We start from the raw sequence: 27,277 nt of genomic DNA on the forward strand, positions 1-27,277 counted from the left end.
TCAAAGGTTTTATAAGAAAAAGTTACTTGTGTTTACTGATCATCTTTACTTGGTATTACTGAATTATCAGCCTTCATCTCAGTTCAGTATTCATGGATACATTTTTCATTAATCTATTCATCTGGATTTTCAAATGCACTGGCGTCAGGTTTACAGCATTCTTCTATTATTCTTTAACTAACCAGTGCATCATGTGACATTCTGTTCTAACTCTGCGACTATTAGATATTTGTTCCCCTGTCATGTCAAAAATTCGCTTCAACCAGGCTCATCAAACATTTCTTGTTCTAAAGAACTAATTTTGTGTTTGGTGACTTCTACTTCTCTTATATTTACACAATATTCACTGTTAGATTGGTGGTTATATCTCTTCAGCTTTTGGTGGAGGTATTACTTCATAATCATGTTGTGAAGATAATGTTGAGCACAATCTACTTCAACTTGCTTCTTAAATACTAACTTTTAAAACAAAAGTTTTTCAAAAAACTTTCCTTTCTCTCTTTATTCATGCAAACACTTTATTCTAGCCATGGCCTCCTGTTCGTGTAAGAAATCTTAAGAAAAAGGACAATAAGAACTCCATGTGCCGTCATCACTTCAAAATCAAGCTAGCCAAAATTTAAAACACTCAGACATCTTCATACTCAATATGTCCTTAACACCCTTCAGAGAGAAAGTGAACAAATCATTTTAGGGCATTCATTACTAGGAACATTGTCAATAGAGGCATGCATATAGCACTATGAATGAAATCTAAAATACAAGTCTAAATCAACTGATCTTCAGAATTAGTACTCTTTTCCAGTGAAAAGCACCAACATCTATATTCTTACGAGTCACCAAGGTATAGCTTGCATTGTGTCAAATCAACATTGCTTTGTGCTCCTCATCAGAGAAAAGACAAGCCAAACAGCAATGATGAGCAACATCCAGTCCAGCCCTAACTGGCCAATAGCAGTATTTCAATTTCCTGACACAGAATCAAAAACAACATGAAAGCTCAAAGATGAACTTCCTAGCAGATGCTTTCTTACAAACGTGTCAAGTGTTGACATCACTACTACCGCTCCTTTTGTTAAAGGATGTAACATTCACATTTACAAAAGGTTCACTCTAGATGTGCCATAGTATTGATGATGTCTGCCTCGCTACCCACAGATATGGAAAAATGTCCTGTTAACTCAAACACACACACACACACACACACACACACACACACACACACACACCCCTCCTGTAAGTCAGGCATTTTTATTCCACTTTGTGAGATCATTTCACTAGGAAATAAATTAGTCTTTACAATTATCTGCTTCTATTGTATTGCTCTACATTTTCCTTGTCAAACTTTGTGACTCCTTGCAAACATTACGCTCCATTCAATATGAAGTAAAATAAAATTTCATGAAACCTTAAAGACCACTGCAGGATTGTCTGTCACCACTGGAGTGTTCAGGGAAGCAGCAGAGCCAAGCACCACCCTCCCAGAAGGAAGCAGGAAGCAGGAAACACTAAGGTCTCGTGTTCAGCAGCGTATATATTAGGCCTCCCGAAGATCCCCTCATCCTTCTGCAGAGACATTCCTCTCCCTGCCAGAGACTTACACAATAGTCTGGAGACATCCAGGTAAGCTACACTAGCTATTTCAGGAATGGAAGTTTCTTGCTACGCAACATGGAGGGAGGGAAGGAAAAAGTGGTTAAGGAAGCCCTTTCCTTGAATAAGGAAAGAGATCTATGTCCTAGGGTTGCTGGCAACAGCATATTTTCTTCCAATTTCTGTAGCTACAACTGCATTTCTGGGTGATTTATGAAGCAAAGAGGTTGGCCCCCAGTTCTGGAGGCTTCAAAGTCCCATGTCATGTGGACACATCTGGTGAAGGGTACAGGGTCCTTGACTTTCTGCAGAAAAGGCAGAAGATGGACCAATGTGTACAGAAGTGAGAACACAAGAGGACATCATGCTTAGGGGAAACTGCCCTCAAAGTAATGAGTTCAGTCCAAGTAGGACAAGAATTTGCTTACTTGCTTGACAATTATTGAGCACTGAGATAGGCATTAATTTCTCTTAGGAAACAAAACGCTCCTTAAAGGCCTGTCCTGCTCTCAGGAATGTCCTGTTGGGCATCAAATTTTAGCCTGAGATTCACAGTGGACAAACCATCTTCAAACCAGTGTCCTTACACTGAAACAATATGAACGACTGGGTGCTTTCACTTATGAAATAGAAGTGACATGCATGCTTTGACCCTTGGGAAAAAATTCACGGGAGGGGTATCCTTGCTGTTTCTCTTTGTTTTTTTATTTTCCTTCAACTCTGATTCTCTCTTCTGTTACTCTTGCATGTCTTCTTAGGGTGTATCATGCCAAGAATCCAATTTGCCATTGTGAGTAGCCAGAGCATTGAGCTGCAGGCAATTTCAAGAGACCATGTCAGGTTTCCCTGAAGGTCGCAAAACTATGTGCCGGGAGATAGAACAGGCAGCCATAGATCACCAAGGCTGTTGATCCTGTGGGTGAGCTAGGAAGCAAAGCAGCAAAGATCATCCAAAACAGTACCAAAATTCTTTATATGGATTTGCACATTCAAATGCTATTCCAAAACATTAAGAAATGGTGCTTCCATTCACCAAATGGAAGATCAGACTATTGTGTTTGCATTTCTTCATAGTTTAATCTACCATCTGCCTTTTAATTGTTCCTGGAATCATGGAGATGACACTCTGGAGCTCTAAGCTTATTCAGGAGGCTCTGAGAGTCTCCAGGAGCACAAATGTCTTCTCACAATCCTTATTCTGCAATCCGCAAAGGAAAAAGAAACTCCACACAGGATATCTGCTTCAGAAAAAGCAATCTCACTGCTCTGAAAATACTGTCTCTGGAAGTTACAGGAAAATCACTGCTAAGCCCTGGATGTCGAACAATCCCATCTCAAAATTCTGCAAAAGTACTGAACATTCCTCTGCCCTTGGTTCATACTGGCTGTGGATTAGATGTCCTGAGATTCCAGAGTGCTTTAGGCCAAGCATGAAGGACATAAATCCTTCTCCAGTATAACAGACATAGAAATAGAAGCCAAAGACCAATTTTGGAATATGTGGGCATTCAGAGTGCAGAGTGTATACACCAATCATGCTTCATAGGCTGTTAGTGTTCTCTATTTTTCTAGGAAGTCAGGAGGGATCAAAAAAGTGTCCAAAGTTCATGTTGTGATCACAATCACCAATCCCTGAGTAAACCTCTGTACCTGTTGATTCTATCAGTCTTCACCCAAAACCTGCTTCCAGATTGATAGTGTATGCCCTCCATGCTAAGAGGCAATGTGAGCATTGAGAGCAACTGTTGAGCAGGCAGAGAAGAGTTCACTTTGTCAGTGTATGGTCAAGGAAAGGCTTATCACCATTGGAGTCACTGATGCTGGCAGTGAATAATGTTGACATTTCCAGGCATTGGATTGGAAGGCCAGGTGAGAATGGACTCTCATGGCCAGCCTGGGGCTTGTGGACAGGAAAGTCGGTCAGTGGAGTTCATCTGGGTTGGTTGAGTTGAGGGAAGCAAGCAAGGTGATGTGTGAGTAATGAAAATGCATCAAGGGAGTTTGGTCTCTAGAAATCTTGCACATGAAGAGCAATGGAGACAGAAAAACCAATGGGAGGAGACTGTGAGTCCTGAGTCTAACTATAGGCTCTGCAGGGCAGGACAGTGAGCCAAAGAGGGTACCTGATGCTTTTATCCACTTTGTTCATGAATTGACTGTTTTTGCTTTCATTAATTGATTGTCTTTGCTTGACTTGCAGCTGCTGATAAACCATGGCGACAACTCATGATGCTGACTTTCAGGCCCTCATGAAGGGACTAACAAGCTGGGATATTCCTACAGGGCCTGTTCCATCTGAACTCCTTCTTACCAGAGAAGCTGCCTTCCCAGTGTTGGTGAATGATGAGGGTCAGGTGACCATTGCTGCCTCCTCCTACAGCAAGGGCCGATATGTGGTCATGGGCCATGAAGGTTACCTAATGCATCCACCATTGGCTCCATTTCTTGCTAATGCAGTGCGTTGGCTCTGCAGCACCCCTGGTGCTCCCATAATTGTGCACCCTTCAGTGCAAAAACTTGCAGAAATCCTGAAGGTTTCTGGGATTGAGGCACAGGTCCAGGAGGAACCTCCAATGGAGTCTGTTGGTGTTTACTGCTTCGATGCCTACACTCACTACATGACCCAAAAGTTAACCCAACTTGTGAAACGAGGAGGTGGTGTGCTCATTGGGGGCCAGGGCTGGTCTTTTCTAGAGAGGTACGGAATTGAAAGTTTTTTAAATGAGTTCCCTGGAAACCAAGCGATCAGTTTATCTGGAATTTTCATCAACAAAGACTGCATGAACAGAAAGCAGTGGGTGTTCTCTGAGACGGTGCCCACTACTCCAATCCATGTCACGTGAGTATGATTGGCCAAGGGGATGTGATTCATGTTAAAAGTCGACTGTTCTTCATTTTTGAGACCTTTCAATCTTGCTGTGGAGTAAATCGCCACTATGAAATGGATTCAGTACAGACTACAAATGCAAGTATAAAAATGACTTGTTTAGAAAAATGACTTTGTAGTCAACCTCTTCTCCACTATGACTTGAGTATTTAATGCTTGGAGAGTAGAGTATTTTCCTGTTAACATACTGTATCCCACCCTTGACATGGCTTGGGGTTGGTTTTTTGGTGTTGCTGCTGCTGTTTAGTTTTTATTTTTTCTTATTTTTATTTATTTTATTTATTTTTAAATATTATTCATTTTTTATAATGCACCTCATTATTGTCAGACATTTTTCTCTACTCGCTCCCACCCAACATTACCCCCATGTTTTCCCTGTATTGTAGCAATATTTTATTTTCTCAACAACAGTTACAAATCCATCCTTTTCTATTTAAGTGTATCCTGATATTGTAGGTATAAACAATATTATAAATACTAACATACTACTCTCTCCTCTGAGTCATTGACCTAGTGGTCTATTTGTCTACCAGACTTGAAACATTCATTAGGAGAGCTAAGAAATGAAACTGATTTCTGAGAAAAAAAATATTTCCATATTCTCATGTTTCTCCACTCAGCATTTTCAAAACACCGTTGATTATTTAGAGTCACCTACATTTATAAACTAAATTTTTAAGTTTATTGATGAAGAATTTTGAAAAACAGATTTGGGTCAGAATTATATTCAAATTAGAAATTATTTTAGAAGAAGAAAATCTTGAAACACTAAATATATCTATGAAAGACTAATTTATCTAATAATCCTTGCCTGTCATGTTTTATATTTTACTGGAAATATTTGCACAATTCTTGCTGCTTTTATATTTTTAACCACTATGAATTATAAAATTATCACTTTTAACTATCAGATCCTGATTAATTGGATAATTATTGAATATTTTATTATCTTGAGATTAAATATGCTGCTAAACTTTCTTTTTGACTGTTAGACTTTTGTAGACATAATCCTAACACTAAATTACAGAATTTTCATTATAAAATTGAGATTGTGATCTATTTTTAATTAAATACACTTATCTGACTTAGGACTATTTATGTCTTCTCTTTGTATGTTTTCGCTTTTGAAAAAAAATTATTAATGTAATGAAAACTGCTTTTGTATTTTCCAAACATACAGTTCCCAGGAGACAACCACACTTCCCTCACTCCTCTACTACCCCTCAACCTTCCCTCCCTCTCTTCTCTTCAGCAGTGTTTGCAAGGACATCATTATAATCCACTCTATAGTCACAGGTTTAATTCACCACTGTCCATAGCATTCAGCCAATTAAATGTGGGAAGGCCACAGTTCCACATGAGAGTAGATGCAGGCAAAAAATGACAATCATATCCCAAAGCACGTATCATACCTACACATTTTTTTATTCTGTATTAACTGCTACATATCAGAGAAAACATGTTCATCTTTTGAGATTAGCTTATGTCACTTTTGTGGTGGTTCCCAGTTCCATTCATTTTATTACCAAAAAAAAAAAAATTTCATTGCTTTATTGTGGCCTTACAGTATTTGCTGGGTACATGTATACCACATTTTCTTTATTCAGTCATTAGTGGTGGAAAGTCAGAGTTATTTCATTTCTTACCTATTTTGAGTTGAAATCCAAGAAACAGAAATCTTTCACATGCTGATTTCATCTCATTTGAGTGATTCCCCAAGAATGAGTGGTCTGGGTCCCACCTATTACCATATGCAATGCGTCTATTGTCAGGCTTCTGAGGAATCTCATACTTTCTTCCATAATGGTTGTGCTACTCTACATTCAAATCAACAGTATGTTAAGGTAGCTTTTCCCCCACATTGTATCCAACATTTTTTTTTATTCTCTGGTGATAGCCATTCAAACTAGAATGAGGCCATTTCCCTGGTGGCTACTGATCATGAACATTTTTTCATGTGTGCGTTGGCTGTTTTTATTTCATGCTTTCAAAAATGCCCATGTGTGTCCTTGGCATGTGTCTATCTTTTAAAATGTATTTATTTATGTATTTATTTCAAAAACAGAATTACAGGGCACATTACAATAGCCTAGTGGCTAAAGTCCTTTCCTTGCATGCGCCAGAATCTGATATGGTTTCTTGTTCATGTCCATTTCCCATCCAGTTCCCTGCTTGTGGCTCAAGAAAGCAGTTGAGGACAGCCCAAAGCCTTGACACCCTGCACCCCCACAAAGGAGACTCAACTGATGAAAGATCTTTATCTCTGTCCCTCCTTCTCTCTGTAAATCACACTTTCCAATTTAAAAAAACGTTAATAAATCTTTTAAAAAATATGAAATAACAACAGATAGAGGGAGAAGGAGGGAGGAAGAGAGAAAGTTAAGGGCGATCTCAATTAACTGAGATCTCAATTAATTCAAGATGGCCACAGGGTGAGGATTAGGCAAGGTCAAACCCAGAAGGCAGGTCTTTCATCCAAGTTTCCCAATGGGTGTAGGGCTCCAAGCACTTCTGCTATGCTAGGTTTCTTTGTCAGGCCATTACCAGGTAGCTGGATCAAAAACAGAGCAGATGGGACTGGAAATAGCAACCATAGGTACGCCAACATCACAGATGGTGCTTAAATGAGCTATACCAGGATACAATTTCACATTTCTATTTTTTTAGGAATATTTTTGTTTATTTCTTTGAACATCTGTGCTACAGACAGAGAGATAGAGACAGATAAAGACAAAAACCATGTTTCATCAGCTGGTTTACTCCCCAGATGAACACAACAGCAAGAACTGGGACAGAATGAAACCAGGAACCAGGAGCTTCCTCCAGAGCTCCCACATGGTTCCTGTACCCAAGATGGGCCATCCTCAACTGTTTCCCAGAAATGTAAGTGGGGAACTGGAGCAGAAGTGCAGCAGCCAGGAGGTGAACCAGTGTCTGTGTGGATAACTGACACTGTAAAGGACAGCTTTACTCAATTTCTGAACTGGATTGCTTGTTTTCTGTTGTTGACATTCTTGAACTCTTTATAAATCCAATATGGAAGTTTTCTGCTACTGACAACTTAAGTTTTTATTTTAATTTTGTTTTACATGAGAAAAAATTGACAAATACATTCATAACACCTGTAGAAAAAACACTGGAATGTCTTAGATGTACTATCATTCTGTGTCATATATAAAATACCAAACTATATTGGTGTTTAAGAAGTCTCTCTCACTCCAACATTATCAAGTGTTAAAATGAGTGATGCTTTTGGAGTATTTTGTGTACTTTTCTAACTTTGTAGTAATTATTTCTTAAAACTTTGGATTGGACAAATTTGATGTAATTGTGCTTTATCACAATTACTGAAACCCATGTTCTATAAGGCTTTATAGGATAAAATTTCATGTTATAGAAATATATGTTAAAACAGTGGTGATGCTCTCATGACCAACACTAACTGATAAAAGAATACATTAAATATTTTCTCCATATTAAAATGCCAGCAGTTTACAGAAGGCTTTTATTTTAAAAATAAGTCAAAATAGAGTTTGGAGCACTAACAGGAATGATTTAGAATTTCATACTCTGTTTTACCTCTGTGTCCATCTGTGTACATGCACCTAGCATACAACCCTTCCAAATTCTTTCCCATACATATTATTTATGTTTAATTGAGACATATTTCACAAATAGAGAAAGAAAGGCAAAAAGACATGTCTGTGGCCACAGGTTCACTCACCAAATGGCCGCAAAGCCAGAGCTGAGCCAACCCAAAGCCAGGAGCCAGGAGCCAACAGCCTCTTTCACATCTCTCACCTGAGTCCATGGGCCCACAGTCTTGAACCAACCTCTTCTGCCTTCACAGACAATAAGCAATAAGTTGAATCAGAACTGGAGCAGCCATGGCATGAACCAGTGACACAAGGGATACTGACATTGCAAGAAATGGATTACCATAATACACCACCATGCCAGTCAAGAACGACCAAATTTCCAAGAAAAATACTCTCTGGATGAATTTCGCAGACTACTTTGCAAAACTTGTTTATTTCACATTTTTAACTGTTAGGCAACTCATAAATGAGAACAGTCAATGGTGTATTCCCTGAGACAACCAATCATCCTGGAAAACATCACTGGAACAATCTGGGTGCACATTTGAGACATATTGTGTCTCTGTAATTAAAAATCTCACAATTTTGGGCCCGGCGCGATAGCGTAGTGGTTAAAGTCCTCGCCTTGCACACACTGGGATCCCAAATGGGTGCTGGTTCTAATACAAGCGGCCCTGCTTCCCATCCAGCTCCCTGCTTGTGGCCTGGGAAAGCAGTCGAGGACGGCCCAAAGCCTTGGTACCCTGCACCCACGTGGGAGAACTGGAAGAAGTTCCAGGCTCCTGGCTTCAGATTGGCACAGCACTGGCCATTGCAGTCACTTGGGGAGTGAATCATCGGACAGAATATCTTCCTCTCTGTCTCTCCTCTCTCGGTATATCTGGCTTTCCAATAAAAAAATGAATAAATCTTTAAAAAAATCTCATAATTTTATGGCATTAATTGTTCCTAGCTAAAACTGATTTGAAGATGAAGAGAACTATCACCCCTTTCCTTCTGATTGAGGTTTATACAATATGAGCTCAACTGTAGTGTTCTCTTCAGCTCTATCGTCCCCTCGCTTACCAAATGGGCACTAATTTGGAAAATGTTTCTTTTCCAGATCTGAGCACGTCACCAAAAAGGACCAACAGCAGCTGCTGAAAGGGATCACTGAGCTGGATATCAGCAGAGGACAATGTCCCTCAAAGCTGTTGGTGCACGGACCCCAGGCTTTTCCTCTGGGGATAGATAGCTTATTTAACTGCTTCCTAGCAGCTGCCCACTATGGCCATGGTCAAGTTGTGCTGTGTGGCAATGAGAGCATGATGTTTGATGACAAAATGGACACATTTATGATGAATGCTTTACACTGGCTAAAAGGGCAGCAGAAGGGGAAAATTGGGGTGCACTCACAGCTGCAACCTCTGAGCAGCTTGTTAGCAAGAAATAACTTGGAGTGGAGAAGCACAGACATTCCAACCAGTGACTTGAGTGTCTATTGCTGCTCCTCACTCAATGAAATGCATGTCAAGAATATGGAGGAATTTGTTGCAGAAGGTGGCGGAGTACTGATGGGCAGCCACGCTGGACAGTGGGCTAAGCAACACCCAGATTCTAACTTTCTGATTGAATATCCAAATAACATGTTTTTAAAGCAGGTTGGTCTCAGCATCATTAAGGAGGAAGGGCAAAGAGGCCGATTCTCAGTCCCCAAGCAAGAGCTGCTAAATTACCATGTAAGAAAGGCACTACCCCAATTTGAGTCCATGCTGTTCAATAACGGAAGAGTTTTAGAAAACAGCTGGATGGAGATGCTGAAACAAGATTCCTACCTTATGCTTCAAATCCCACATGATGAGATTCCCATCTATAAGTCAGTGCACAACAAGATTATGAATATAATCAAGCAGAAGGGCTTACCACCGGTGAATGAAGACAACCCCATCAGCAGGGGAAGCCCTCAGGACATACTCACAGCCTGGGCCCGAGGACTGGCTCAGTCAGGTACAGACAGCTCTCTCATCATTGATGGTCACTCCTCTCCACCTGCCACTGAATCTACTATCAGCATTGAGATCAACACAGGTATGCAATGGGGAGGAACAGGGCTAAGCTAAGGAGGGAGCTCGGTAGGGCAAGCAGATGGCACCTGGCTAATTCCACAGCATTTGAGTTCTTCTTCATGAAGATGTTTCCTGTCCTCCCAATGAAGTTTTTATCTTTGTTTTTATTTTTGATGATGTTTACATAGTTGATCAGGGTGGGAATGATCGAAGGTCAGGGGAAAGCAGATGGGACCACTGTTACATTTTTTTTCTTCATGTATTTGGTGGAAGGGGGCAGATGAGCGGAGAACCCACACACAACCTTCCAATGCCCCAGTACCAAGGGTTGGGGAATAGCTTTGCAATATTAACCTAGGGTCTCCAATGTGGAACCTGCTCAATGGTACTGCTCAAGTTGTTTTAATAGTTCTGAAATGCTGTTGATTTTGTGACTCCAAGGATGAGGAAATCTTTTCAGCATCCATTAGTTGACATAGTCAACCTTTGAGTCTCCATTCACCACGATAATTGCTGTCATTGCATGGTCGGGATAGTTGTCCTATTTGTTCTGACTTCCTGTGCTAAGGTGACAGACATCCTCTGCAGGCCCTAGTGGCTTGCAGCCCTGCCGTCCAGTGTCCATTTTTCCACTGAGAGTGTTCATTTTGACACATGCACTCTATAGTAAGACCACAAATGCTGGAAGGTAATACTCACGTCCCCACCCACAGCAATCTGTGCCACCCCCCAGAGCCCCTTGGAAACCACAGAAAAAGTCCTTACCAGCATGTTGTCAGGAGGCAAGTGGGCTTCACTCAGTACCACAGGACTCCAAAGACCACAGAACATGGGCCACAAAAAACCCTCCAACTTCGGGCTCAAAGACTTTGCACTCACTATGCAGGTGGGTCAAAGGAACCAGGCTAGGTGACTAAAGCTGTGCTCAACACCTGCACCTGGGGTTCAGAGATATGGCAGCCAGAATGGAGCCATGCCTAACCACTGAGGCCAGGTGGCCAAGGCACTGCCAGAACTCATGCCACAAACTCAAGGATGTGGAACCACCCTGTTACATATCTTATGAGAAAAAAATAGAATAGGCTAGGAAAAACTATGCTAGAAAACTGATATGGTTAACAAAGATTTAACAATTCCCAGGCTTAAGATGCTAACCAGCTATAAGCTACTTTTCTCCTACCAGTGTAACACTTGCCCAAGTACAATGTAACATAGGCTGCTTCCTTCCATAAACTTTCAACATGAAGGACTGTTTGGAATTCTAACTGGATCTTAGACACCTAAGCCAGGACAACTTGGGATAATTAAGGCGAGCATGATTGATTCCATGGCTCTGAGAGGGGCTGTGTCAAAGACACAGGAAGATCTCAGCCTTTCCTTTGGTTCTTACCAGACAACAGAGATTCCTGGGTGAGCACTGGACTCTACTTACCTGAAGGACAAGTCGCAACAGTGACACTGCCCAAGGAAGCTGTCACTGCTCAGCTGAAGGTGAAGTATTCTGGCCCAGTGATAGTCTAATGTTGACATTTCCTCAGCATGTTTGCTTCTACTTGCAGTGCTTTCTTTTAGATTTTCTCAGTAACATCAGACAAACACATCAGGCATCCTGGTGGTGTTGCAGGAGAAGGAAGTGCTCACAGCAGAGCAGACTCCTGCTTTGAGCACCAGGAGGGAAGTGTGTAATACCAAGCACAGCTGAACACAGAACACATAAAGAAATGTGACTTTGCTTTACCTCTTCTTCCTTTTTTGCTGCAATGGGAGCTGTGCTGATTCTCCATCTCTTCTGAGGCAACATGATGAAACATGATGCACATCTTCCAACACTCAAACTCCACTGTGGGTAGAGAAATCCAATGCACAGGCTCAGAATGAGTTCACAAGTTTACAGGAAACAGCAGAGGCAAAGTCATTGTCTGCTCTAAATCAGCATTGACGATGGCACCCATTGTGCATCAACAAAAGAGAAAAAATCCCCAAGCTATAGACAAGGAGCAGTAATGATGGACAGGAAGGGATACGCTGGAGCAAGTCAATGAGTGAGTCCTCCATTATTCATTCAAGACCTCTCAATCTGAGGAAATTTTGTTTTCTCCAACTGCTAGTTGGACAGGTTGGAACCACACACAGGCACATGAAATCACACACACTTACACATGCGTCTTCCAAATGGTGATGATCCCTTTCCTGCACTGTGACAGATGCTGATTGGCTGCCATACGGATGACATCAGTGAATTGAACACTCAAAAACGTGCCCCCAAAGTGACACGGGAGTACAACTTGAACAAAACCAACACCTCCATCTCCTGGTTCTGGGGGGGCCTCCTCTATATCCTTGTGCCCTCAAACTACAACATGAGCAGTGTGTTGGTCACCATCAGTGGTGCAATGCCAGCTCCATACTTCAAGCTGGGTGAGTAGGGGGATGTGATTCAGGTGGGAATCAGCATAGAAGCAGGTGTGGAGGTGAACAGCGAGTGGGCTTGTTGGGAAGGAGGTCTGGTCCTTGAGAGTCAGGTAGAAGGGGTTGCATTGAGTGCTGGAAAGGGACTGGGCAAAACGGACACCCTCTTCCAGGAACTGCGAGGGGAGGATGAGGAAAGGAGTGAGACTTGAGAGGAGTTTGTAACAAGCAGAAGATAATTAGTTCCCAGGTTACCTCTCAGGGAGGCTCAAGTGCTATAAGGAATCCAGGAAAATGGGGTGCAGCAGGTGACACAAACTTGGTTTCCAGGGAAGACTTCCCAGGAGGAGTGGAAGCGCTCTCTCCAGGGAAATCCAGCTCCCTGGGGTGAGCTGGCCACGGACAACATCATCCTGACAGTGCCAACGGAAAACCTCAAGGCTGTGAAGAACCCCAACTCTCTGCTCCAGCTCTGGGATGAGATCATGCAGGCTGCAGCCACTTTGGGGGCTGAGCCTTTCCCCTACCGCAGACCTGAGAGGATTGTCACCGACGTGCAGCTTCAATTCGGTGGGTGCTCACGGGAAATGCTCTGAAAATCTCTCTTCCAGTTGCATCAGTGTGTTTGAAATGCCACAGGAGTCAGGGGAGGATATACACACACTTGTATAAAATCTGGAACCATGCTATAATGTAAGCAGGAATGATGTCATTTACCTCCATGAGAGGAGAGGACAGGAGGAATGAAACAAGATGGAGAAGCCTCACCAGCGGCTTCAGGGAGATTAAGAAGTGGGTGAGGTGTGAATTGACCTTGAGAAGTGGCATGCGTTGGGGGGCAGAACTGCTCTATAACTTGTAACAGAGCCAGGAGGACTTTTCCAAGAGGAAATCTTGTTTCTTAATAAACAATGACAGCCCAATTCCTAGCCTGAAAAGTGCACTCAGCTTACCTCTCAAAAGAGAGAATCTCGCTGTCCTTAGAGATCCAAGATATCAAGGCATTGATACACATCCCCAACTATAATGAAAAAATGGGCGATGAAACCCACCTGTCGCCTGCCTTGCACACTGACCCTCCCATGTCAGGTACAGAGGAGGGCATCAAGCTCCATTATCGAAACTGAGGATATCAGTGATGTTGCATACATGTTTGGTCTTCACATAATGTCAGAGGCTCCTCTCAGTCATCTGTAATCACTCAGAATGCCGCAGCTCCTTTGGGATAGTGGAGAAGGTGTGTCTACCAACAGTATCAGACATAACCTCATGTCTTGTGCTCTGCTGCTTTTTCCAGGTGTCATACGCACTGGATACCCCATTATGGCACAAGTGGATTTAATGTCTGAGCTCATTGATGAGAAGACAATAAGGTCTTCTGGTAGTTGGAATGTCTTCCACATTTTGGGCCACAGACAACAGCGTCCTGGTTGGCAATTCCCTCCTCACAGCACTGAAGCCGACTGCAATCTCTGGAATGTCTACCTGCACGAAGAGGTTCTTGACATCCCCAGAGCAAGGGCTCATCCTAATCTGACTCCAGAACATCGGCAGGAGAGGATCAGAAAGCACATGGACACAGGTGCTCCCCTAAGGTTATGGAATTCCTGGACAGCTCTGGAAACCTATCTTCAGGTATTGAGCAGATGTGGAGGTGGGGACTCCTGGGTCATACTGTCCTTCTTATCCTCATCACGCCTACACACCACAACTTCCTCACTTGTCTGATTGCTCTTCTTCCCCTGTGCAATCTGGGCATCTAGTACTGCTTGAAGGTGCATTTCTCAGTCTAAGATTTCAAGAATGAAAGGTATGATGCACATTTAATCAATGGTGTTTTCTCAGTTCCTATTCAGCAGGACCTTCTGACAGAATTGTTCTGGAAATACACCGTTATAGCACAGCTCTATTGTGATACTTTCCTAAGACAGTCACATCTTTAACAATGAAAAACTCTGCTTCATTTTTTCCCACACAATTTTTAAATGTGGGAGTGTTTCAACTTCATTATTAATGAGTAATATCCACTGACCAAATGATTGAATTACTAGTACTCCAGGTGTCCTCACTATTTCTACCCATCTGTTTTGCTTTTCGTTTCTTTAAAGATTGATTTCCTTTTTTTTTTGTTTTTGTAAAATCAGATATGCAGAGAGAAAGACAGACAGACAGAAAGATCTTCCATCTGCTGGTTCATACTCCAAATGGCCAAGACAGCCAAAGATTAGCCAGAAATAAAAGATAAATGGCTGCAACTTTCTGCTCCTTACGTGGGTCCTGACACTGTTGGCACAGGAAGCAGTAGAGATTCTGACTTGTTGTTGTCTAAATATATTTAAAGCTTCACTGTGGCCATACCCTCATTCCTTAGTAGAGATACATTCTATTGATTTTCTTTGATTCCTGGCACTCTGGTCTCCATTGCATCTTTCGTTTGTGTGGTTACACCTACCATTTATTGAGAATCTCCATGAATCACATAATGTGCAAGAACAAATCCCAAGTGTGAGATTTGTTTGAGGAAGACTAAGGTATGATACCAGTCAGTGGAGTGGGCAGTGGGAGAACCACTGATGAGAATTAAAGTAATTTTTAAAGGTTGTGTATAACTAAGCATCACCATATCATTTTAGGTGTGATAGGTGTGCAGTGTCTTTTCTAGACCTCAGTATTCATTCTGCTTCTTTCTTGTTCTAGCTCCAAGAAGGCTTTGGATGGGAGCCATTCACCCAGCTCTTTGCTCATTACCAGATGCTGTCTAACTACCCAAAAGACAACACTGGCAGGATGAACCTATGGATGAAGAAGTTCTCTGAAATAGTGCAGAAGAATCTGGTTCCATTCTTTTATGCCTGGGGCTGGCCCATCCAGAAGGAAGTGGCTGACAGCCTCGCCTCACTTCCAGAGTGGGAGGAAAACCCCATGAAAGTATTTATAGTTCAGTGTGTCAATTGTGGAATTGTCCCAGTGTTCTATCTAACATAGGATTATTCATTGCCTACAAGAGACTAATCCTTACTTGATCCACCATTCTCCTCTATCTTATTTAGATTCATCACAAATCTTTTAAGGAGAGAGATTGAAGTAGACCATTGATCTTCAAATAAATAAAATAATACAATCAGACACTTGATTTTCAAAATAAGCCAAGCATATAGCTCTACCAGTTTTTCCCTACTTCTATTTATACACTGAGTGATTTGTTTCTTTATCTACCTGTTTATCTTTTTCATGGCTTTAGTGAGTGCCAAGAGCTGCACGGGCCAAGAATTAACTCCAAGAATGTCTTTCTCTGAATCCATGTAGACACTCTTTCTTCTAAGACTAGAAGCACTTTCCATATTTTACAAGTATTTGGTTTGGTTATTAAAACAGAGCCTGTGGTAGAAAAATACTTACTGAAAATCATTCATATACTCCTAATAGAAACTTCTCTATGTGGCATTCTGGGCTTTAAGCCCCTTCTATTGAATAAAATCCTTTCCCTGTTGCAATAATCCTATGTGTTCAGAATTATTACAGGCTGCCCAATGTCCTACTGGAAGCATGTTCCTATGAATTGAAGCTCTGATGAAACAGGTTAAATGGAGCACAGTCCATGAATCATTCAGAGGCAGGGGAGAAGGATTTGAGTTGGGTGTTTATCTACATGCATTTTCAGTTTAGTCCCTTATCACAGATGACCATATACCTTTCTCACATATATACTTAGCATAGCCTACCAAAGCTCTGTGGTGCTGCTCTGGAAAACAACCAGTTGCCTGATGTTTTAGAGTCTGTTATAATATACAACTAAGTGATTCTATCTGTGAGAAAAAATGTGGCTAGAAAAGAAAACAAATATTCATTTGCATCACAGGGTTTTTTTTTTTAATCAGAGTATGCCACTGCTTCTAGATCAGGAACTTATAAAGGATGAATATCACTGAAGGATCAATATCATTGCCAATCCATGATGAATCAGTGTTGTTATGTTAGGTATATTTATACAATTTTCACTGTCAATCAAATAAATGCAATTTTCCAAAGTCACAGACTGATAAGAGGTAGAGTCAGAATTTGAAACAGAAAGCTGGATTCAAAATCCAGTGACCTGAATGAAAGAACATACCAGAATGTGTCTTCTTCCCCTAGTTACAAAGTCCCAAGACATGTGCAAATGGATGAAAACATTCATGAATTTTCACTTCTTCAGTGGAGTCCCTCGGTTTTTTCGCTGCCCTGTGCAGCTTCTTTATGAATGCTGCCTTAATCTTGCCTATGATGGAAATAAGTTGGCAAACAACTCATGGGAGCTCTGCTCTCATGAGAGTACACGTAGGACTCCACTCCCCAGACCTGCGGCTTGACCATGAATTTTCACATTGACTAAGTGGACCACTTAGGAATCTTTGTGGTAAAAAATCAAGGCATGGCTGGGGAAAGAATGTTTTTCTTTCTAAGTTTGTGTTTTTTGTATTGAATCATGTTAGCCTGTGTTAGTTATAAAGTAATCTCATCATCTTTATGCAAGAGAGCCTCATGGACAAAGAAAACCATGCAATGGAGTAATGACAAAGCAGAAGCAAAGCACCCTACCCTGTGGAGAGTGTCCAAGAATCCACACAGAATAATCATTCAAGATGTAAATCAGCATCTCAACCTTTGTTTTCTGAATCAATAAATTTCTTTCTTTTGCTTTACCTGCTTGAGTTGAATTGTTTTCATCATTTTAAAATTTTTATGTTACAGTTCCCCAGGCTCAGCCATTTCTTTTCCCTCCCTCCACATCACACTGATTTCCCCCTATATTGTTACTATAGTGTAGTGTTTCACGAACTGTCACAAGTACGTCATCCTGGCATTTAAGTGCATCCTGATGTTGTAGGTTTAGACAATGGTAGAAAGTCCAGCATCCAATTGTCATTGATTGTCAGAAAGTTCCAACTCAACTCTAACCCCTTTTACAAGTCCTGTCCAGATTGCTCTTTGAGCTGAGAGGCAATCATTTTTACCTACGGAAGTCTTGCTCACAGATACCCCTGTTGTCATGTCTCTTTCTTCTTCTCCTATAAGGTAGACTCCAAAGATGAAAAAATTCATCAAAGTTCCGTTGGCTGACATAGTCCATGTTAGCATCTCCATTTGCTCCCCATGGTTTGACTTCTGAGTACAGTGGTTCAGGTCGGGGGATCCTCAAAGAAACCCTGTCTGAGGCAATTCCAAACCTGACTCCTCTGTATTCTTGCCAGTATGACATCTGACTCAGTCCATCACCCACATCTGCCTATGCATACGCTGGTAGTTGCAATTGTTAGGTCTGTTCTGTTCCATCATGTCTCTAACCAATGGATGTTGCAGTCCAGCCCAACTCTGCCCACCACACACTTGACCCTCACATACACCAGCAGGAACTGTATCCTAGTCAGAGCGACCTCCAATAACACCCACTAGACCCACCCCAGCCCTGGTTCTTGTTCTTGATGGTCCTGTCTGTCCCATATGCCATTCAGCTCTCGTACACATCAATGGGCATTGAAGCCTAGCTCAACCCAGTTAGCCCCACCTTCCAGCGCACACTCGTGTTAACAGGTGCTACCACCTATCTAGCCAGGTAGTCAGCAGTGATCCATGTTAACTAGCCCAGCTCAGGTCTCCCACAAGGGCTGTGTATTGGATTGACCCATAAAAATCATTTGTCTTCTCCTCTCCAAACTACCAGTTCTCAGCTCCCTCATTTACCTGCAAGTGCAGTGGCCTTGTTGATGAAAGTGCCTCAGAAATCATTCCTTACCTACAACATGCCCCCTCAATTGTCCTCCGTCCTACATGTTCCCTTACCTTTTCCTGATCAATCCACAGTCCCTGTACCCAGGATTACATGAGTTCCCCAGGCCAGACTTCCAACGTCCAGCCTTCTGGTTCGGATGTGTGCTGGCTTGGAGCCCACCCACAAGGGTCCCAAGTTCCTGGCACATGTACTGGCCTGAGACCTTACCCCTCCACACATCCAAGATCCAAGCCTATTCTAAGTTCCCCAAGCCCAGTCCACCAGCATACCAGGCCAGCTAACTTAGGGCTATCGCTTCCCCTTCTCTCCTCCCACCCCGCCTGGGACCATGAACATGTAAAATCTCCTCCCCCCATACATCTCCACTAGCATAATCCCCAGGCCACCTGCAAGTCCCCACCCTCAGGTCCCACGAGTCAGCCATCACTGGTGTCCTGGCACAAAAAGGGTTCCCTGGCACTAAAGACAGTGGTGATTCTGGGCACCCAAAGCAAAAAAATCATCTCTTACTTTCAAGGTGGCTTGGGACAGACATGTGGAATGAATTAAAGCTTTTACCTCAACTTTGTAATGATAGCCTGGGAGGAAATGTTTACTAATGGTTCTCTGACTTTTGTTTTGGATCTAAATTTAAAGATAAGTTAAAGCTCTATGCTCTGTTGGATCCTGACTGCTTCCTGAGTGTCTGTAGTCATTCTACCCAATTCCCATGGAATTTTTCTCATCCTGTTCATCGTTGTTTGTGAATATTTACATGCTTGTTCAGACTTACACTCCATGATGGCAGGGCTGGTTTCTTTTGTTTCTCAGAAGTGCATTGCCAATGCATAACATAGTAATAAGCACTTCACAACCATTCCTTGGTGTTAGTGGTCTGAGTAAAATTTTTAAATACGTTTTCAAGGATCTCAATTTCCATTGTGTATTCACTTCCTGTAGAAGCATCTACTGCTTACTGGAATCCATTACTTTTGAGGAAAGTTGTAAAATGATTTCAATCATTTCTAGAGGGTTTTTCCCCCTTGCTCATAATATGCTATAAATTTTGATCATAGATGTGGTCAGATTCAACAAGATGGAAGTTTCCATTGGTCTCCTTGATATCCACTCTATGTAGTCACCATTCAGTACTTAGGACATGTTTCAGCAGCACTTAGGGATGGGGGTGACAATAGAGACAGCTTCTAATTACATTCCTCAGTTCTTGACATCTTGAGTTCTCCTCCTTCACTCTCCCATATGACCTTCGTTACACACCTGAAGCTCAGCCAACAGTAATATTAGAGAAGCTCTTCTCTGAACTGAAGTGTATCTGCCCTTCGCCTGATGTGTATCATAAAGTTGTGAATCAGTGGCATTCTCCTGCATTGTGATGATGCCCAAATCCTGCATGGACCATCAAAACAACATGTGTCCTTCCCTATCTCTCCTCAAGAGGGCGAACTAAGCACAGCTACAGACTAATGTTACTACTGGACCTAAATTGCAAGAAAGACAAAATCGTTTTTTCTCTTTCCACACTTATTTGTCTACCTACTTACTTTATTTATTTATAAATTTATTTACCTGTTTAGTTGCTTTTATTTGAATGGAACTGTCACAGAGTGGCCAGGGCCAAAGCACATGGTCCAGTGTTTATCCCTTACCATGACACATTAGCAATGCTGGATTGCAAATGGGGTTCTTGGACCTGGTTCAATAACCTAGCAGCTAAACTCCTCACCTTGAATGCACCAGGATCCCATATGAGCATCGGTTTGTGTCCCAGGGGACCCACTTCCCATTCAGCTCCATATTTGCAATCTGGGAAAGCAGTGGAGTACGGCCCGAAGTCTTCTTGGAACCCTGCACCCGCGTGGGAGACCCGGAAAAAGCTCCTGGCTCCTGGCTTCAGATTGGCTCAGCTCTTGCCGTTGTGGCCACTTGGGGAATTAATCAGTGAATGGAAGATCTTCCTGTTTGTCTCTCCTTCTCTCCGTATATCTGTCTTTCCAATAAAAAAATAAATAAATATAAATAAAAATAAAATAGGGTGTGAGGACTTGAATTTGTACTTAGTATAAGATTTCTGTTCTCATAACTGGAGACTTAACTCGTTGTGCCACGACACCAGTTAGAAAAAAACAAGATCATTTTAAAAAGAAGAAGAAAGAAAGAACATAATGTGATACTGGGAAACTTGGAGATAAACTCTCCTACAAGACCCATGGAGACACTAGTACATACTAGAAAACAGGGACCTATGCAGGACAATATGCTACAAAGACTAGGAATTTTAATGAAAGCTCAAAGTCCAGAGAAAGCAGATTGGAAAAACTTGGGTCTCAGCAATTCAAGCACAGTGCAACTCAGGTGTATCTGTATTTCACTGAATTCATTTTAAAAGAAAAAAAAACCTTTATGATCCTGCCAAAAACTAAGTTAAAAAAAACAAATTCCATTAAACATTTGAAGTACAGAAGCTATAATAACTGTTACAGCATATAGCTAATAGAAGGCTTTCCCTAAAATTAAACTTCTAGGAAAAAAATGTAAAAGCATTGGTATAAATTCAAGAATACAAATGCTTACTCTCAATATTATCCTCAGAACATCCCTATAGATTTTTAACAATGAATCAAGACAAGAAAATCAGCAACCTGGAAAAGAAAGCACAAAATTGTGAATATTTTCAGAAAATATAATCCTCTATGTTTTGTAGATGGAGCTGATGTATTTAGTTTGTTGATTAGATGTTATATTAGAGATAGAGAAATGAAGGACAATGTGTAGGTTCTTTTTTTTTTTTTAAAAAAAGATTTATTTATTCTCATTACAAAGTCAGATATACAGAGAGGAGAGAGAGAGGAAGATCCTCCGTCCGATGGTTCACTCCCGAAGTGAGTGCAACGGCTGGAGCTGAGCCAATCTGAAGCCAGGAGCCAGGAGCTCTTTTGGGACTCCCACGCGGGTGCAGAGTCCCTAGGCTTTGGGCCATCCTCGACTGCTTTGCTAGGCCACAAGCAGGGAGCTGGATGGGAAGCAGGGCCTCCAGGATTAGAACCTGCAACCATATGGGACCCCAGTGTGTGCAAGGTGAGGACTTTAATCTCTAAACTATCGCGCCAGGCCCTCCCCCAAGGCGAGGACTTTAACTACTACGCTATTGCGCTGGGCTCTCCCCCAGCATTTCTTAAGGATCTTTTTCCTGCTCAGGGTTAAACCCACTCAGCAAATTTCCCGGGCGGATTTTTAATTAAAGCTCTGCTGTCACTTCCTCTTGGGATTTTGTTTAGTGCATCTGCCTCACCCTCTTCACTCTCTCTTAGTCATCTCTCTTTCCCTTAACTCCCACTTCACAGGCTCAATAATGAGGCCCCAGGAACTGGTTCAAAGACTGCTGTGAAACTTTTTAAATTAAACCCTGGAGATTTTAAGACTGGTAATTGGAATGCATGGTTTGAAGTGAACTAAAATAACAATGCCAACAGGATGACATAATCCGTTGCGCACAAGTCCGCTGGACTCTGGGCGCTGAAGCCCTTGGAAGGGGTCCACTTCCAATCATTGACCATCCCACCTCCAGAGTAGGAGATGTTTTTCTTAAGATGTTTGAGAAATATCCCAAATTAACATATTTTTGAACAGTTAGGATGTGTTGACTTTTTTATTGTTCGCATAGGTTGCTTTGATGACTTATGGAGATAACACTTAAGAATTTCTGAAAAGTTTGTCAAAATATATTTCTTCAGATGGAATTAGGAAATGAAAGCACAGATATGCCAGGAGGTATATGTGGTATATGCCAGGAGGTATGCCTTGTGTTCCTGCCACACACGTAGTAGACACAGCTGGAGACACAGCTGGTTGTTGTGGGCATTTGAGGATCTCTCTCTCTCTCTCTCTTTCTCCTCTCTGTGTCTCTACCTCTCCCTTCTTTCTCTCTCTCTAACACACACACACACACAGTTTTTCTGTTTCTCCCTCTAACTTTTACATAAATAAAAGGAAACATTAAAAAAAAAGATGTTTGCTAGCCCAGGTTGTTACACTGATACATTTGTTTCAACTATTTTAGGAAAAGATAATTCTACACACTTTTCCCAGAAAATGAAAGGAAGAAAGGCTATCCAACTCAGCATCAAGGCCAAAATTATAGTGTCAGAACCCAAGATGTTGCAAGAAATCAAGAAATCAAATACGCCGCTTGTGGATATTTACATGAATAGTCTATTACAATCCCAATAATATGTGAAAAAAAAAAAAAGAGTAATACATCTCAAGTAAGTTGACCTCAGCCTGCAAGGATAGCTAAACATTTTAAACATCATTGAATTACTCAAGGGGGGAAAAATAAGGTCATTCTAAGAGATGCAGAAAATAATCTTGTTTAACTCAGAATCACTCATAACAAGAAGTCCCAAGAAACTAGTAACAGAATAGATTTCCTCAAACTGAGGCGCAGCAGCTACAAAGTGACCTATTAGCATGACAGCTAACAGCAAAAGACTGAGTATCTCCCCCTAACAGTGGGTACAAGCATAGAATGCCTATTTAATGATCACTACTTAACACGTAGGAAGTTTTAAGTTCAGCAAGAAAATCAGGGCTGGAGGAGACAAAAGACAATCATCTTGGAATGGAATAAATAAAGAATATTTCCGTTCAAATCGGGCATCATTGTACACTGAGATGATTCCAAACAATCTAGAAAACACGCATAAGAACTAAGTTCAGCAAGGTTAGAGGATTAGGGGTCAAGGGAGGAATGAATAAAGCAACTGTGATATATCTATTTCATGGATACCACTCTGTCATTAAAAAGAACAAAATACTGCTTTTTGCAGTAAAGTGATCCCAAGTAAAGATCAATGCTTAGTGAAATAAGCCAATCCCAAAAGGACAAATTTTATATGTTCTCTCTGATATAAGCAGCCTCCATGCAAAAACAAGATAAATAGATATATAGGTAAGCATGTATATGCATATATTCTCATAGATGAATTGTAAAATGGAGACTACCATTCCGGGAAGTGGAGATACATTGCCTCATGCGTTTCTATTGTTGAATAAGAGGACTCCCAATGAAACTGTTAAATATACCGTGACAATAGGACACATGACTACCTACCAATGTCTATACCTGCAGTACCATAACACTTGAATAGCAGAATGTTGGACTCATGACTGTTGTTGAAGGACTAAACCATCATAATAATTTGGGAAGATGTGAAGGGGGAGTGGGTGGTGGGGGAAGGATTCCTGTGCCTGCAGAACCATATCATAAAAAATAAAATTTAAAAAGTTTAAATTGAACATTAAAAAATAAGATAAAACTGCCAAATATATAAAACATTAAAATTCAGAGAAATAAACTTTTTAATATTTAATACATACATAAGTGTATATATATACACACACAAGGTCAGTTGCTTTTATTTGTATCTTATGCAGCACAAATAGAAACTGCAATGCTTCAATTTAAATAACGTTGAAATAATAGCACCAAAAATAAGGAAAATTTTGGCAAAATATATCAAAAATATATTCGTAATCTGTATTCTTAACACTCTGAAACACCAATGAAAGATATGGAAGACCTAAACAAATAGGACATATTCTTTGTTTATAAGTTGGAAACCCAGCATTGTTATAATATGAACATCCCTCAAAAAATCTATAGATTCAACTAAATCAAATTTTAAAATCACACTAGAATTTTTCTGTAGCAGTGTATGGAGTAGTTATAAATTTTTTTTAAAGTGTAAGAGCTTAAGCTATTTTGGGAAATACAACACTGGAAAATTTGCATACTTCATTTCAAGACTTTTATTAAGAAAAATTAGTAGTTAAACCTTCATTATACAAGACAGTGTATCAATAAATCAATATAAAAAGTACGGTCTAGATAAAGACTCACATAAATGGGAAATTCATTTTGGTAAACATATAAAGGAAATTCAATGGAGAAAGCATAATTTTTTCAAAAAAATTTTTTAAAGGAAATGAGCAAACATACTAAATTTTGTTAAAATCTTGAACTACATCTCGTCATTTATAAACATTAAAACAAAATAAAACAAACATTTAAATATTCTTAAAAACTCTGGAAAACATAATTTAAAATTCTTGGTACTGTAAGTTAAGCAAAGACCAAATCCCATTCTATAAAGATAAAATTGATAATTATTTTTTAATTAAAATTTTTATTCTTAAAAAGGTGGTGTTAAGTGCATGAGAAGATAAACCACATGTTTGTAGAAAATACTGGAAAAACAAATACACAATGAATTATTCATTTTGTCATTTATTTATATGCTGCAATGCTTTCACACATTTTTTGCTAACATGAGATAATCGTACATATTTGTGAACTCAGTTTTTGAGGCATTTAGACACTGTTTTCTCCACAGTGGTTGAACATACCTGTTTCCTATAACCCCACCACTAATTACCTGTAGGAGTTTTGATAGTAGCCGTTCCAACCAGGCTCAGATGATACCTCAATGTAATTTAGATTTACATTATTACACATTAGCATCTTAACACCTTTGCTGACTATTAGTGTTTCTTCCTCTGTGAAATGTCAGTTCTGCTCATTTACCCATTTAAAATAGGATTTGTTGTTCATGTTAAACATGTAAGTTTTGCACACACATGTTAGCGCAATCTTTAGTCAGATAACAAACTTACGTGGGCATTCTTCCCACTCTACACTACTTCTTCGTGCAGATTTTCTCTTAGCTGCACAGAAACACTGCTTAACAGAACTTTTTTGTCTGCTTTTCCTTTGTTATCTGTTCTCGCATAAAAATCACATTTTTGGTTTTTTAAATTATTGTTATTTTTTCATCATATATTTTGCAGTTTTAGGGAGTCACCCTTTCCCCCCCTCCCCATCTTCCTCCCTATTTTCCACTGCCACCAATTTTTCTCCATATTATCATACGATTATATTTTTATACTATATAACTATATATTGTTAAATAGTCCTTTAGTAACAGTTACAAGTTTAATATTCTATTATTTAATTATATCATGGATTATAGACACAGCCAAAGAGAGAAACTATTTTCTATACTGATATTTGAAAGAATTTTCTTAATGTTTTCTTCTGGTTTTTTTAAATTTCAGAGTTTTCATTTAGGTATTTGATCCATTTCTAGATGATTTTGATATATGGTTGAGAGATAGTAATGTGATGGAAAATGAAATTTTAGTCTTCTTTATATAAGTATCCAGCTTTCACAGCACCAATTATTGAAGAGATTGTTCTTTCTCCAAAGCTTCTTTTCAGTATCCTTGGCAAGAATCAGTTGGTTTTAGACATGTAGGTTTCATTTGGAGGTTCCTGTGATAGAAGTGACTTTTTTCATTTCTTTATAAAAAGATCTTTATTAGGTCTGGTATAACGGCTCAACTAGCTAATCCTCCACCTGCAAGTGTATAATGGGATGCTGAATCATGTCTAAGTAGATGCCGGTATTTCCCCTCTCCCTCACTCCCTTCCTTTCTTTATATTCATTTAATTTTTGCAACGGAAGACTAAATCATTGAACAAACCATTGCTAAAATAATAGGACCAAATTACCATCTACTCATAATAACCATGAATGTAAATGGCTTAAACTCAACAATCAAATGTCATAGATTAGTATATTGGATTAAAAACACAAAACCCATCTATTTGTTGTCTACAGGAGATACATCTCACCAACAAAGATCAGTAGAAACTATCGCTCATGGATTTTGAATTTTTGTTTTTAGTTTCATTTCTTCAAAACACCTTTTTTCCCTCATTAAATTATTCAATGACTCATAGATCATACAGTAGCATCATTTTCTTCAAGAAGGTTCTTGATTTTCTTTCTCATTTCTTCAGTGACACATTAGTCATTCAGTAGCATTTTATTTAACTTTACAACATTGTACATTTCTGTTTTTTTCTTCCTGTTGATTTGTTCTGTGGCTTTTCATTTAATGGGAGGTATAGTAACTATATAATGGAGACTATCCTATCCAGTGGCATGTTGTTTAACTCCATGGCATTGCAAACTTCCGTCTTTTTTTTTTTTCCTGTTAATGATTTTGTTGTGACTTTTCACTTGGGGGAATTTATAGTGACTGTGTAGTGGAGACTGATACATCCAGATGTGAGGATACAGTGCAGTGTGTGACTCTACTTCCAGATTGAGGATGGACTCCCAATGAAACTGTTGGATATGTCTTGACAATGGGATGCTGGACTCTCTACCATTGTCCGTGTCTGCAATGATAGACTTACAATTTGTTTGAGGAACTATGCTGCTAATGATATGGGTGAACTCAGTTGGGGGGCAGGGCTGAAGCTTGGGGAAGGGACAAGGGAAATCCCAGGGCCTATGGAACTGTATCATAAAATGACCATAATAATTTTTAAATGAAAAAAAAGAGAGCAAGCAAAAAAAAAAAAAAAGAATACAACACCTTAAAAGTAGAGAACATTGCCTGAATGCTTACCATGTCTCAGACATCTTGCCAATATTCCATGAAATCTGTGTAACAACTCATGAGTGGTGATATGGTGGCTATTTTCTCTGTTTTATAGGGAAGATTGAGAAATAGAAATGTTAGTAACTTGCCTAAACATTCACAGCTCATAAATGACCAAGCCAGGATTCAAAGCATCTCATTCCAAAATCTGTATGTGGAATCATCACACACAACACTAGTTTATAGCCATGGATGACTACACTGGGGCTTAAAGAATTTGAATAACAAGGCCAATGGCACATGGAAGAATTGGAACCAGAACTCACATTTGTGCTTCTCTGAGTCCTAAGCACTTCCCATGTTGTTATGACATGCTGCCTCTTTATGAGCAGAACCAGTCGAATAAAAGAAATAAAGGATCTTTCATCCCTAGAATAATGAGTGATAAAGAATATATGGTAATAGGAGCAGAGGAGCATCAGGAATATAGTTAGAAAATATAGAGATTCGCAACAAGAATCCC

General features: G+C 40.2%; 1 protein-coding gene across 1 annotated transcript; it reads left to right on the plus strand.

The window, feature by feature from the left end:
* The first annotated feature begins 3,806 nt into the window (after positions 1-3,806).
* Positions 3,807-15,518, plus strand: LOC101526021 (TRPM8 channel-associated factor 3-like). The gene is made up of 7 exons (XM_058681267.1): positions 3,807-4,432; positions 9,182-10,146; positions 11,518-11,615; positions 12,329-12,542; positions 12,864-13,103; positions 13,831-14,168; positions 15,231-15,518. The coding sequence occupies exons 1-7, from the start codon at positions 3,807-3,809 to the stop codon at positions 15,516-15,518; spliced, it is 2,769 nt and encodes a 922-aa protein (XP_058537250.1).
* The last annotated feature ends 11,759 nt before the right edge of the window (positions 15,519-27,277 follow it).

This window comes from Ochotona princeps, chromosome 25, assembly GCF_030435755.1.
Source record: "Ochotona princeps isolate mOchPri1 chromosome 25, mOchPri1.hap1, whole genome shotgun sequence".
In the NCBI taxonomy this organism is placed as follows: Eukaryota; Metazoa; Chordata; class Mammalia; order Lagomorpha; family Ochotonidae; genus Ochotona; species Ochotona princeps.